The following is a 15298-nucleotide window of genomic DNA, read 5'->3' on the forward strand; positions in this document are numbered from 1 at the left end:
ATGTAGCCTACAATAATTTAACATAACCATAATTATGTCTGATAACATATACTGAGATATATGAGAATTTTCATAATCGTATACAATTTTGGAATATATATTAATATTTATAAAAATATAACTCGAAGCTTAAACATCACTTCTTATTTGACACTGTTTCTCATGTAATTTTATGTGTAAAATAGCCTGTTTATTATCTCTCTTGACTGTTGCCTAGGCATAGCTGTAAGGTAGAATACTCAGTTCTTCCAAAATTAAGGATCCCAGTTTTTGCCTTGAATCTTGCTTGGCTTTGGCTGTCAGATCCCATTGATCAGCCGATGATTTTTCCCTACCTAAACGCACAAGAAAAAGAAACAAAGGGCATAGGCTGGGCGCAGTGGCTCACGCCTGTGTTCCCAGCACTTTGGGAGGCTGAGGCGGGTGGATCACCTGAGGTCAGGAGTTCGAGACCAGCCTGGCCAACATGGTGAAACCCCATCTCTACTAAAAATACAAAAATTAGCTGGGCATGGTGGCAGGTGCCTGTAATCTCAGCTACTTGGGAGGCAGAGGCAGGAGAACTGCTGGATCCCGGGAGGTGGAGGTTGCAGTGAGCCGAGATCGCTCCATTGTACTCCATCCCAGGCGACAACAGCAAGACTCCATCTCAAAAAAAAAAAAAGAGAGAGAAAGAAAGAAACAAAAGTCATAGACATAGGGCACAAAAATCTCTGTGAATTTACAGAAGCCAAAGTTCACACCTTCTTGTTTGCCATTAACTGCCAGTTTCTGCCTGACTCAGCTAAATATCCAAGGCCTTTCACTGAATCCAAGTCAGTTAATTATCAGATCCAGTCTGATTCTGGACCTGGTCCAGTTTCTGTAATGTCTTCTGAACCCATTTCAGATTTTAAAATTTGCTCAAACAAATTCAGATAGCTCAAAACACAAATCCATGGAGCTTCAGAATCTTTGAGTGCTTACCCACAATCCCCAGTTGCTGCAAGAGAGGAACAGACACCGTGAGTCTGACTGGTACCATGCTTTGTCACTCAGTGCTTCTGGGGATTGCTAGAAACTCTACTTCGGATCCCACTTCTGATACCATCTGTTAAAAGAAAAACTAGACAAATTAAATTTAACAGAGTTTAATTGAGGAAACAATGATTCACAAATCAGGCAGCCCTTAGAACCAGAATAGGTTCAAAGAGACTCTGGCACCACCATATGGTTGAAGACTTATGGACAGAAAAAGGAAAGTGATGTACAGAAAATGAAAGTGAGGTACAGAAACAGCTGGATTGCTTACATCTTGATATTTGCGTTATTTGAACATGATTTGAACAGTTGGTTGCCTTTGATTGGCTAAAACTCAGCAATTGGTGCAAGAATAGGTTACAGCTTGTTTACACATGCAGAGATGACCATTCACTATGTACAGAGAAATCTTTAGGCCAAACTTTAAAAATGTAACGAGACAGCTTTAGGTGAAACTTAATGTGACACTACCTACCAGGTGAGGATTAACTAAGATCCTTATTTTTCTGTTGAGGATCTTGAAGGAGTGGTTAAACTCCTTGTTTCTGTTTCCTTACTTTCCAAGATTTGCCTTTCATCTCCACCACTTTTTCTGTCTTCTTCAGATTCTGTCCTTCAACTTCGAAGTGCTCAAAAATCTGTTCAATTTTTTTTAATCAGCAATTTTCATATTACCTAACTTAATCTCTTAGGCTTCCAGACCTCCATTCTCTCTCCTCCCTTGAATCATAGTGCTCTGCTAAAACTGGTTCCTGGAAGATTTCCTGTATATTTATGCTTATCAATTCCAATGGTCTCTTCTTAGCCATTATTTTTCTCAAAATTTGACCCCACCCCCCCCTTTTTTTTTTTGAGATGGGGTCTTACTCTGTTGCCCAGGCTGGAGTGCAGTGATACAGTCACAACTCACTGGAGCCTTAACTTCCCAGGCTCAAACGATCCTCCCACCTGAGCTTCCTAAGCAGCTGGAACTACAGGCATACGCCACCATGCCCAGCTAATTTTGTTTTTTTGTATACATAGGATCTCACTATGTTGCCTAGACTGGTCTCAAACTCCTGGGCTCAAGCAGTCCTCCTGCCTTGGCCTTCCAAAGTGCTGGGATTACAGGCGTGAGCCACCGCACCCTGCCAACCTTCTTGACATCCTCCTCTCTTGCCTTTTGGTTCTTTAGTTTACATTTTCTGACTTCTTTTCCTTTTCATTAGCTATCTCCTCTCCTTTGGGATTCTCACACAGTCTCAGGGCTTCTGCTGTCACCCTTGTTTGAGAAATTTGGCTGTCATGAAAGAACACCAACCCACTTGTGACTAAACCTACTCTGAAACGTTTAGGCTTCTCCTTGACTAAGAGTAACATTCAAAATCAGTATGACATTTATTTATTTATTTTATTGAGACAGAGTCTCACTCTCACCCAGGCTGGAGTGCAGTGGCATGATCTCGGCTCACTGCAACCTCCACCTCCTGGGTTCAAGCATAAAATCAGTATGACATTTAATATCTTTCACCAGTCTCTTAAGTCCTTTATCATTACTCCATTTTCACATATTCTGGACAAAGAAACTGAAGCACTATATTCCTTCTATCTCCCTGGCCTTTTTTTCCTGTTTCTAATCATGCAGCCCTTTACTGAGAATGCCTCCTTCCTCTCTCTACCCATCAGTATCCTCCCTGTTTGTCAGTTTTTGTGCAAAATACTATTGTATTATAATGATTTTATAAATGTATCACCTCTGGAATCTAATTTTCTTGAAGAAATGACCCTTGTCTAATTTAAATCTCTACTTATATAAAGTATACCAATAACAAAACATTCTTGAGTGATACAGAGACCAATTTACCTCAGGCCATTTCAGAATTTGCCTTGCCTTCTTCATGGCAAGAAGAAATTAGAATGTGAGAAATAAAATTTTTTTCTATTTAATTCTGTTCATCCCTTTTTATTAATCCCAAAACTCTAAATGGATGCTTTAATGATCACTTAATATATTTTTTTCTCCAAAGTTTTATCCCCCTTTTTATCCGCCACGCTGCTTTCACAAGTGAAATGTCCACAGGATTGGCTTCATTACCAATGCTATGATTTACTTGGCCTTGAAAAGGCCCAAAAAAAAAAAAAAAAAAAATTCCCATATGTTTTTCAAAACTTGAACTTTTTTTTTTTTTTAACTTTATATTTGTTATTCACAGCTTGAATAGATGTCTCAGAATTATGGGGTTTATGGCTCTTGTTCAGGCTAAGTGAAAATACTCAATTTCGTGCTTCTTTAATTAAGCACCAATAAGGAATAAGAGAAGGGAATTTCTACAAACTCCATCTCTGTCCTGAAGGAATCAGTGTTTTGAGCAAAGATCACTCAGATTCTTGACTTAGGACCTCAGTTATTTTAAAAACAAGTGAAGCAATTGTTGCTCATTATTGCTTATTTATACTGAATTCAAAATTTTCTACAAATATGAAATTGGTGGCCGGGAGCAGGGGCTCATGCCTGTAATCCCCAGTACTTTGGGAGGCCGAGACGGGTAGATTGCCTGAGGTCAGGAGTTCAAGACCAGCCTGACCAACATGGTGAAACCTCATCTCTACTAAAAATACAAAAATTAGCCAGGCGTGGTGGCACGTGCCTATAATCCCAGCTACTTGGGAAGCTCAGGTGGGAGGATCTTTTGAGCCTGGGAAGTTGAGGCTGCAGTGAGTTGTGATTGTATCACTGTACTCCAGCCTGGGCAACACAGTGAGACCCCATCTCAAACAAACAAAAAAAAAGAATTGATTTTGGGGGTTTTTCAGTGTAAATGAAAGTACATTAAAATGCTGCCTGCCTCATCTGTTTGTTTGTTTGTTTCGAGACAAGAGTCTTGCTCTGTCACCTAGGCTGGATGGAATGCAGTGGCACGATCTTGGCTAACTGCAGTCTCCACTTTCCAGATTCAAGTGATTGTCCTGCCTCAGCCTCCCAAGTAGCTGGGACTACAGGTGCCTGTCACAACACCAGACTAGTTTTATATTTTTAGTAGAGATGGGTTTTCACCATGTTGGCCAAGCTAGTCTCAAACTCCTGACCTCAAGTCATCCTCCTGCCTCGGCTTCCCAAATTGCTGGGATTATAGGTGTGAGGCACCGCACCCGGCCTCATCTGTTTTAAATTTTGTTTTATATTTTATAAATGTCCTCTGAGGGCAGAATCTTTTCTGCTATCCTAGTGTGAGATAGATAATACTATAGAAATTCTGGCTCTACCATTTATCTAATCATTTGACCTTTGGCCAAATATGTCATATCTATGAAACTGTTTTCTGACCTGTAAAACAGGAATAATACTGCCCTACCTCTTTCTTATGAATCTTGTGAGATCAAATTAGAAAATATACAATACCAAAAATGTGTCAAGCTTTTACCATGGTCTTGGGTAGTGTGCTAAGTGCTTTACATGTATGATCTTATTTAATCTTCACACCAACCCTGTAATTGAAGTAATCCTTTTACAGATGAGGAAAACTGAAGTAAGTGCCTAGAATTTTATAGCTAGTACATAGCAGAACTGGGAATGGAACTCTCCGTACTAACTCTAGAGCTGAGCTCTTAACCAGCGTATACTATTAGTAATACTCCTTGTAAACTACAGGATGCCATGTAACTGTGTAGAATGTTCTTAGTTTGCAAAATGGATTACTGACCAACCATTGCCTTTGACATCAGTAGTCTGGTGACCTCTCATATATGGAGCACACAAATCTTTGCTTCATTCTTCCATTCCCTTCCCAAACTTCCCATTACTACTTTGTAGGAATTCATGACTAGACAAAGGTTTTATATTTAGTGGTTTCTCCTTCTAGGGGTTTCACAGACCAGCTGCGTAAGATTTCTAAGGATGCAGGGATGCCCATCCAGGGCCAGCCATGCTTCTGCAAATATGCACAGGGGGCAGACAGCGTAGAGCCCATGTTCCGGCATCTCAAGAACACATATTCTGGCCTACAGCTTATTATCGTCATCCTGCCAGGGAAGACACCAGTGTATGGTAAGGATATCTTAAGACTGCATTTTTCCTCAAGTACTTGATATCCTTTTAGGATTACGCTAAAACATATCCTAAAACCTTCAAATATTAAAATATATTTTATGATACAGTATTTTAAACCATGTATTATTACTTGAAGACAAATTAATATAGAAAACTAAATAGTCCAAGATGAGACACTGTAAAAGAGTTTCAGTAGTAAAAGAGGCATCACATAACAATGGCTAAAGAAAGAATTATTGAGTAAAAATGGCATTGAGATAATTTGAGTATCAGTATAATGTAGTGGTTAAAAGCACAGGCTATCAATTTTTTTTTTTTTTTTTTTTTTTTGAGACGGAGTCTCGCTCTGTCGCCCGGGCTGGAGTGCAGTGGCCTGATCTCAGCTCACTGCAAGCTCCGCCTCCCAGGTTTACGCTATTCTCGTGCCTCAGCCTCCGGAGTAGCTGGGACTACAGGCGCCCGCCACCTCGCCCGGCTAGTTTTTGTTATTTTTTAGTAGAGACGGGGTTTCACCGTGTTAGCCAGGATGGTCTCGATCTCCTGACCTCGTGATCCGCCCATCTCGGCCTCCCAAAGTGCTGGGATTACAGGCTTGAGCCACCGCGCCCGGCCAGGCTATCAAATTAAACTGTGTTTCTCAATATTCAGGTACTGCTGGTTCTATTACCTGTGTGATTTGGCTGAATTACTTAATCACACTAGCTCTTAGTTTCCTCATCTCTGGAACTGGGATACTATTTATGTGTGTATGTGGTATGTATGTATGGGATAGGATCTCACTCAGTCTTTCAGGCTAGAGTGCAGTAGTGCGATCATGGCTTACTGCAACCTTGACCTCTTGGGCTCAAGCAATCCTCCTGCCTCGGCCTCCCAAGTAGTTGGAACTACAGGCATGTGCCACCACACTGGGCTGATTTTTTATTTTTTTGTAGAGACAGGATCTCACTATTTTCTTGGGTTGGTCTCAAACTCCTGGGCTCAAGCAATCCTTAATCCTTGGCCTCGCGAAGTGCAGGGATTACAGATGTGAGCCACTGCGCCCAGCCTCTTTCTGGTTTTAATTGGGCATTTTATATGATTCTATTTTCTTTCCTCTTTTAGTGTATCAGTTATGCTTCCTTTATATATAGCACACATACCGTGGGATACTAATAATACCTAATCCATATATAGGGTAGTTGTAAGGATTAACTGAGTCTAGGTATGTAAAGGGCCTAGAATAGCACCTGTCATGTAGTAAACAGTAAATGTTAACTATTATTATTATAAACGAAATTTTGTGAGATTAATAAGCTAAATATAAATCATTGAATCATAGAAAAATACAAAGAAAATATAATTTTCAAACCACTGAATGGGGGAAAATCATATAAGTTTAGAAATAACAGAAGAAATCAAAAAAGAAAATTGTCAGATTTGATTGAGTAAACACTAAAATTTTTTTCTTTTCTTTTTTTTTTTTTGAGACAGAGTCTCTCTCTGTCACCCAGGTTGGAGTGCAGTGGTGCAATCTCAGCTCACAGCAAGCTCCGCCTCCTGGATTCATGCCATTTTCCTGCCTCAGCCTCCCGAGTAGCTGGGACTACAGGAACCTGCCACCGTGCCTGGCTAATTTTATTGTATTTTTTTAGTAGAGACAGAGTTTCACCATGTTAGCCAGGATAGTCTCAATCTCCTGACCTTATGATCCTCCTGCCTCAGCCTCCCAAAGTGCTGGGATTACAGGCGTGAGCCACCACACCTGGCCTTTTTTATTTTTTATTTATTTTTATTTTTTGAGACAGGGTCTCGCTCTGTTGCCCAGGCTGAAGTGCAGTGGCATGATCGCGGCTCACTGCAACCTCCACCTCCTGGGTTCAAGCTGTTCTCCTGCCTCAGCCTCCCTAGTAGCTGGGTCTATAGGCGTGTGCCACCATGCCTGGTTGATTTTTATATTTTTAGTAGAGACAGGGTTTCACCATGTTGGCCAGGGTGGTCTTGAACTCCTGACCTCAGGTGATCTGCCCACCTTGGCTTCCCAAAGTGCTGGGATTACAGGTGTGAGCCTAAATTTCCTACACGTTACAGATGTACTAAAATGGAAAGAAAACCAACAGAGTGTGGAAAATATTTGTAGCAAATAGAAACAATAAACAAGTAGCTTATTATTAGTTAAATAAAAACCTTCTTTTTTTAGATTAATGAGAAAAGAATATGAACTGAAATTTTTTTTTTTTGAGACGGAGTCTCGCTCTGTCACCCAGGCTGGAGTGCGGTGGCCAGATCTCAGCTCACTGCAAGCTCCCCCTCCCGGGTTTACGCCATTCTCCTGCCTCAGCCTCCCGAGTAGCTGGGACTACAGGCGCCGCCACCTCGCCCGGCTAGTTTTTTGTATTTTAGTAGAGACGGGGTTTCACTGCGTTAGCCAGGATGGTCTCGATCTCCTGACCTCGTGATCTGACCGTCTCGGCCTCCCAAAGTGCTGGGATTACAGGCTTGAGCCACCGCGCCCGGCCTAAACTGAAATTTTTTAGTAAAGACAAAGCAAGTAAATATATGAGAAAATGTTTGTTTTTATTAGTAAAGAAAAAATTCAGGCTAGATGCGGTGGCTTGTGCCTGTAATCCCAGCATTTTGAGAAGCCGAGGTGGGCAGATTGCTTGAGTTCAGGAATTCGAGACTAGCCTGGGCAACATGGCAAAACCTCATATCTGCAAAAAAATAGAAAAATTAGCCAGGCATGGTAGTACACATCTGTGGTCCTAGCCATTTGGGAGGCTGAGATAGGAAGATTGCTTGAGCCCAGTAGGTGGAGGTTGCGGTGAACCAAAATCATGCCACTGCACTCCAGCCTGGGCAAGAGCAAGATGCTTTCTCAAAAAAAAAAAAAAAAGTACAAATCAATAAAAGGAAAAATGTGCTACTAAATTAGCAGATATATTTAAATATTATAATACCTAGTGCTTGTGAGTATGCAGTATATTAATACATTGCTGATGGTAGTATAAATTGATATTACCCTTTTCATCGAAACTGTAAACATGCCTGGGCTGGTCTCGAACTCCTGGCCTCAAGTGATCCTCACGCCTCAGCCTCCCAGTGCTGGGATTACAGGCTTGCGCCACTGCTCCTGGCCCCTCCTGGTTTTAATTGAGCATTTTGTATAATTCTACTTTTCGTTCTCTTTTAGCATATCAATTAGACTTCCTTTAAAATGTTTTGTGGTGTTTTCCCTAGACTTTTTAATATATATTTACAACTAATCTAAGTCTACTTTTGAGTAACATTATACTACTTCCTAGATAGTATAGAGATACCTTGTAACAGAATACTCACAATTTTTCCCTTCTGTACCTCATATTTCTGTCATTTATTTCACTTATGTATTAGCTATAACTACCCAATACACTGTTGCTATTACTATTTTGAACAAATAATCATCTATTAGCTCAATTAAGAATATGAAAATACAAGATTTTATTTTACCTTTATTTATTTGCTGACCTTTAAACTTCCTTCTTACTGTTGTTTTGTTTTGTTTTTTAGAGACAGGTCTTGCTGTGTTGCCCATGCTGGAGTTCAGTGGCTATTGTCAGGCATGACCACAGCGCACTGCAGCCCCAAACTCCTGGGCTCAAGTACTCTTCCCACCTCAGCCTCCTCAGTAGCTGGGACTCCAGGCATGACCCACACTGTACCCTGCTTTTCCTTCATTTATGATTTCTGATCTGTATCATTTTCCTTCTCTCTGGAAAATTCTTTTAATATTTCTTGCTAAGCATTTCTACCAGCAACAAATTCCTTGTTTTTATTTGTTTGAGAAACTCTTTATTTCTCCTTCATTTTTTTTTTTGAGTCACATAATGATTTAATTTTTTTTTTTTTTGAGACGGAGGTCTCGCTCTGTCGCCTAGGCTGGAGTGCAGTGGCCGGATCTCAGCTCACTGCAAGCTCCGCCTCCCGGGTTCCCACCATTCTCCTGCCTCAGCCTCCGGAGTAGATGGGACTACAGGCGCCCGCCACCTCACCCAGCTAGTTTTTTGTATTTTTTAGCAGAGACGGGGTTTCACCGTGTTCGCCAGGATGGTCTCGATCTCCTGACCTCGTGATCTGCCCGTCTCGGCCTCCCAAAGTGCTGGGATCACACGCTTGAGCCACCGCGCCCGGCCCTATAATGATTTAATATTTACTTGCAAATCATTCACTCACATAATTTCAAATACTAAGTCATTCTGGAATTCTTACATTCTGACATTAAGAACATTCACATGTTGTACAGCCATCATCAGCATCCATTTCCAGAACTTTTTTTTCATCATCCCAAACTGAAACTCTTTATTCATTAAACAATAACTTTAATATCCGTTAAACCTCATGTAACCCCTAGAAAGCACTGTTCTACTTTCCGCTTCTATGAATTTGACTATTCTAGTTTCCTTGTGTACATGAATCCTATAATATTTGGCCTTTGGCATAATATCCTCAAGGTTCATCCATGTTGTACTTTTTTTTTTTTTTTAGAGACGAGTCTCGCTCTGTCGCCCAGGCTGGAGGACAGTGGCCAGATCTCAGCTCACTGCCAAGCTCTGCTCCCGGGTTTATGCATTCTCCCCTGCTCAGGCTCCCGAGTACCCTGGGACTCACAGGCCGCCCGCCCGTCGCCGCTAAGTTTTTTGGTATTTTTTTTTTTTAGTAAGCAATGACAGGGGTTTCCCGTGTTAGCCAGGATGGTCTCTGATCTGACCTCGTGATCTGCCCGTCTCGGGCTCCCAAAAGTGCTCGGGATTACCAGGCTTGAGCCACGTGCCCGGCTATCCATTTTGTACTATATGTCAGAATGTTCTTTCCCTCGTTGTTCAGGTTGAATAATATTCCATTGTGTCGTGTTTGTATATATTATATATATATATATATATATATGTACCACATTTTGTTTATTCATCTGTTGATGGACACTTGGGTTGCTTCTAGACTTTAGCGATTGTGAGTAATGCTGCTGTGAACATAGGTGTACAAATATCTCTTCACAACCCTGTTTTCAGCTATTTTGGGTATACACCTAATAAGGGGCATTGCTGCATCATATGGTAATTCTATTTTTAATTTTCTGAGGAACCTCTGCAGTGTTTTCCACAGTGGCTGCACCATTTTACATGCCCACCAACAGTGCACAGGAGTTCCAGTTTCTCCACATCCTTGCCCCAGTGTTTGTTATTTTCTGGCTTTTTGATAGTAGCCATCCTAATGAGTGTGAGGTGGTATCTCATAATGTTTTTGATTTTGCATTTTCCTAAATGATTAGAGACGTTGGACATCTTTTCATGTGCTTATGGGTCATTTTTCTGTTTAGAGAAATGTGTATTGTCATTTGCCCTTTTTTTTAAGGCAAGGTCTCACTCTGTCACCCAGTCCGGAGTGCAATGATACGATCATAGTTCGCTGCAGCCTCCATCTCCTGGGCCCATGCAATCTTCCTGCCTCAGTCTCCTGAGTAGCTGGGACTAAAAGCATATACCATCATGGCTGGCTAATTTTTTTAAAAAATTTGGTAGGGATGGGGTCTTGATTTGTTGCCTAAGCTGGTCTCTAACTCCTGGGCTCAAGCAATCCTCCCGCCTCAGCCTACCAAAGTGCTGGGATTACAGGTGTGAGACATTGCACCCATTTTTCTGTTTTTTATATATAAAAAGTTATGCTGGGTGCGGTGGCTCACACCTGTAATCCCAGCACTTTGGGAGGCCAAGGCGAGTGGATCACTTGAGGTCAGGAGTTCAAGACCAGCCTGGCCAACATGGCAAGACCCCATCTCTACTAAAAATACAGAAATTGTCTGGGCGTAGTGGCTCATGCCTGTAGTCCCAGCACTTTGGGAGGCTGAGGCGGGTGACTCACCTGAGGTCAGGAGTTCAAGACCAGCCTGGCCAATGTGGTAAAACCCCATCTCTACTAAAAATACAAAAAAAAATTAGCAGGGCATGGTGGCAGGTGCCTGTAATCCCAGCTCCTTCAGGAGGCTGAGGCAGGAGAATCGCTTGAACCCAGAAGGTGAAGGTTGCAGTGAGCCGAGATTGTGCCATTGCACTCCAGGCCTGGGCAACAAGAGCAAAACTCAGTCTCAAAAAAAATAAAAAATAAATAAAAATACAGAAATTAGCTGGGCAAGGTGGCACACACCTGTAATCCCAGCTACTCGGGAGACTGAGGCAGGAAAATTGCTTGAACCTGGGAGGCAGAGGTTGCAGTGAGCTGAGATCACACCACTGCACTCTAGCCTGGGTGACAGAATGAGACTCCATCTCAAAAGAAAAAAGTTATGGCTAGGTGCAGTGGCTCTTGCCTGTGATCCCAACACTTTGGGAGGCTGGGGCAGGAGGATCACTTGAGCTCAGAAGTTTGAGACCAGCCTGAGCAACATGGTGAGACCTCATCTCTACTTAAAAAGAAAAAAAAAAAAAAAAGCTTGGTGTGGTGCATGCCTGTAGTTCCAGCCACTCGGGAGGCTGAGGCAAGAGGATCGCTTTAGCTCAGGTGGTCGAGACTGCAGTGATCCATGATCGTGCCACTGCACACCAGCCTGGGTGACAGAGTGATGAGATCCTCTCAAAAAAAAAAAAAAAAAAAAAAAAAAGTTATACACACCGAAATATTTATGATGGTTATAATGGCAGAGAGGGGAAAGGAACAGGGGACTTTTATTCTTTGTGCTATAATACCTCTGAATTTTTAAATTAAAGATAAGAGAATAGGATTGAAAGCTGTTAAGTGTTCTGTGATTCCAAGTACATTAAAATGATATAAATGAGAAAATTATTGGAAGAGAGTACTATAAAATGATAAGGGATTATGTACATGTTTCATTTTATGCTTTTCAGTTATTGCGGTTATACTATGATAAAAAATATACCTAAATATACCTTTTATACAAAGAAGAAAACAACTAGAAAAATTGTCACTAAATACTTAAGCTAATCTTCAAAGCAGTATACTTTCAATTTTAACAGCATCGCCTTAGTACTGTATTGGCATAATTTTTGGTATCCTGTAATACAATGATGTATTTTAAGGGGGAAACATAGTAGCTTTATTTTCAGTACGTAAAATTGTTTTCAGATCTTTTTTTCTGACTAGAGGTTTTGCATCTGTTCCGTAGCGGAAGTGAAACGTGTAGGAGACACACTTTTGGGTATGGCCACACAATGTGTTCAAGTCAAGAATGTAATAAAAACATCTCCTCAAACTCTCTCAAACTTGTGCCTAAAGATAAATGTTAAACTCGGAGGAATCAATAATATTCTTGTACCTCATCAAAGGTAAGATATGCTAATCACTTATGAAAATATTATTTTTTATATCTTCATTTGTCTACATATGACCATACTAACTACTATAAGAGCTGTGTAAGAGACCCCCTTAATAATGCCTACCGTGGGAGATTCATAGGCATTTTGGTAAAAAATTAAAATAATCTGGATTGGCAAGGGTCAGAGATTCTCTTGTGAAAATGCCCCCCACAATTTTATTTTATTTTTTAAGCAAAGAATGAAGCAGCAAAAGCAAAGATTTATTGAAAGTGAAAGTCACTCCACAGGGTGGGAGCAGGCTCGAGCCCCAGCAATTTTCACTTAGTATGCAAAGTACCTCTTACCTAGCCAGAAAGTATCCAGAGCTTCATTTCTCACTGGAGAGCCCAGCTTGAAGAATTTTCACTTTATTTGGTAATCATCTTCAATCTGGTTTCATGAGGCTGCTCAGTTACCTGGAATGTGAAGGACAGAAGGACCTGGGGGCACAGATTAGTCAATTAAGTAAGCCATATCAGCCCCCCTGCTGTAGTCAGTGAGAAAGCATATTACTTTTCGATCACCCTTCTTCGAGCTAGAGCTCTTAGGAAGTGAGACACCACGACCTAGAAACAGAAGGTAGCTTATTGTGCAAGTCTCTGAGGAAGAAGCCACTTTTCAGAGAATTGAACAAGTTCCCTTTTAATAGTTGAAGCAATTAGGCCTCCAAAAAGTTAACTACACACCACAAATAAACATTAGAATAAGGATTGGACCATGTTTGTTTGACACAAAAGTCCTTTTTTTCCTCTTTTTCCATGCCACCTCTACTTTCTACCCCTGTTCAATATGAGATGAGATCCATAAATGAGATAAATAAAGAATTTTTTCAACAAGTCCAACATGGTGAAACTTCATCTCTACAAAAAATAGAAAGATTCGCCATGTGTGGTGGCACGTGCCTGTTGTTCCAGCTACTCCAGAGGCTGTGGTGGAAGGATTGCCTGAGCCCGGGGAAGTCAAGGCTGCAGTGAACCGTGATTACACCACTGCACTCCAGCCTGGGCAACACAGTGAGACCCTGTCTCAAAAAAACAACAATAACATAAAGTAAAATAAAAGGAAATGCTAGCCACTTTATGATCATTGAATATATGTTACTCAAATTTATACTTTCGGCCAGGGAGTGGGAGTAGTAGATTCCCAAAACCCCTTCCAGTCTAAAGTGTAATGATTCCTTTTTCCCTTGAGAGATTACACAGGTTTAAAATATAAGTCGATTTTAAACAGTGATAAAATTTGTGGATCATAAGGAAGTTTATAATTTTGTGCCCATGTTGGAGAATACTAGCATCTATTAATATTACTATAGCCCTTTTCAACCACCAGCATCACTATTTTAGACAAAATTCTGCTGTGAATAAGACTTTGGATTACATAGGACTTCCTCTGTGCTGTCAATAACTTGAAGTTATGTTGCAATTGTGTGAAACAGATAAATGGATAATGAAAAAATGAAATATCTAACCCTTTTTCAAAATGTGTTGAAGACCTTCTGTGTTCCAGCAACCAGTGATCTTTTTGGGAGCCGATGTCACTCATCCACCTGCTGGTGATGGAAAGAAGCCTTCTATTGCTGCTGTGAGTGTTAGCCAGGTTTATCTTACCTAAGGTTGACAGACCAGTATCAATTTTGCAGTTTCAACTTTTTGACTTTTAATATTTTCTTTGTAGCCAACTTTCATAAATGTTCTTTGGGTTTTTGAAAAGAGTGATTATTCTCTGGTTTGGGGTTTACAAGTTCCATATGTAACTATTAAATCAAGTTTGCTAGTTATATCATTCAGATCTTCTGTATTATACTTTAATTTGTCTACTTGACCTCTCCATGATTATGCATTTTAGTTACTTTTGTTGTTTTGAATAGTTTGTATATTTCAGTAATGTCTTTGTCATAGAAAGATGCATTACATGTAAGCCTGGTGGATTACGTTTTTTAACATATAAAATGTCTTCCACCTTCATCCAGTTCAATACTTTGCACCTGAATTCTTTTATTTTATTTTACTTTATTTTATTTCTTTTTTTCAGACAGAGTTATCTTGTTGCCCAGGCTGGAGTGCAGTGACACAGTCTTGGCTCACTGCAACCTCTGTGTCCCAGGTTCAATCGATTCTCCTGCCTCAGCCTCCCGAGTAGCTGGGAGTACAGGCACCTGCCACCATGCCCGGCTAATTTTTCGTATTTTTTAGTAGAGACGGGGCTTCACCATGTTGGCCAGGCTTGTCTTGAATTTCTGATCTCAGTGAGTCCACCTGCCTCTGCCTCCTGAATTGCTTAGATTACAGGCGTGAGCTACCGCACCTGGCCAAATTCTTTGTTTTACTACTGCCACTCCTGCTTTTAGCATCTGCCTATTTTTTGTTTGCTCTCTCTGTATTGGTAACCTTTTTGTGTCAGTTTAAGTGTATTTCTTATAAACTTGAGAAAGCCTGATATTTTACCCATTTTGAAAATCACTTGATTTTAACAAATAGCCAACATTTTGAAAATATGAACATATTTTAGGCTTATTTAATAAACTTCAGAAATTAAACTGTAAGATTTAATTGGCCAGGCGCAGTGGCTCACGCCTGTAATCCCAACACTTTGGGAGGCTGAGGCAGGTGGATCACTTGAGGTCAGGAGTTTGAGACCAGCCTGACCAACATGGTGAAACCTCATCTCTGTGAAAAATACGAAATTAGCCTGATGTGGTGGCGGGTGCCTTAAAGGTACCTGCCTGGGTGACAGAGGGAGACCCCATCTCAAAAAAAAAAGATTTAATATTTTTTCTATGATCCATTGTAATCTTCACATAAATCGTACATTTTATGAATCTGATAAATCCAATTCATCCCTGAAAATGATAGTAATATTTAAATTTTCACTTCAAGGTTTCAAAGCTATTTTTATTAGTATAAAGGAAATTAATTTTTTTTTTTTTTTGAGG

At 40.6% G+C, this 15298-nt stretch overlaps 1 protein-coding gene across 3 annotated transcripts in view; it reads left to right on the top strand.

Annotated features, from left to right (window-relative positions):
- The window catches only part of AGO3 (argonaute RISC catalytic component 3), a 129996-nt gene that overhangs the window by 96067 nt on the left and 18631 nt on the right, over positions 1-15298 (top strand). For all 3 annotated transcript variants that reach the window (XM_017884480.1, XM_017884481.1, XM_017884483.1), the window contains 3 exons: positions 4860-5044; positions 12177-12336; positions 13857-13947. In XM_017884480.1, the coding sequence (XP_017739969.1) occupies positions 4860-5044; positions 12177-12336; positions 13857-13947 (436 nt within the window). The remainder of the gene's footprint in view (positions 1-4859; positions 5045-12176; positions 12337-13856; positions 13948-15298) is intronic.

This window comes from Rhinopithecus bieti, unplaced genomic scaffold (genome assembly GCF_001698545.2).
Source record: "Rhinopithecus bieti isolate Rb0 unplaced genomic scaffold, ASM169854v2 scaffold_13029, whole genome shotgun sequence".
Lineage (NCBI taxonomy): Eukaryota > Metazoa > Chordata > Mammalia > Primates > Cercopithecidae > Rhinopithecus > Rhinopithecus bieti.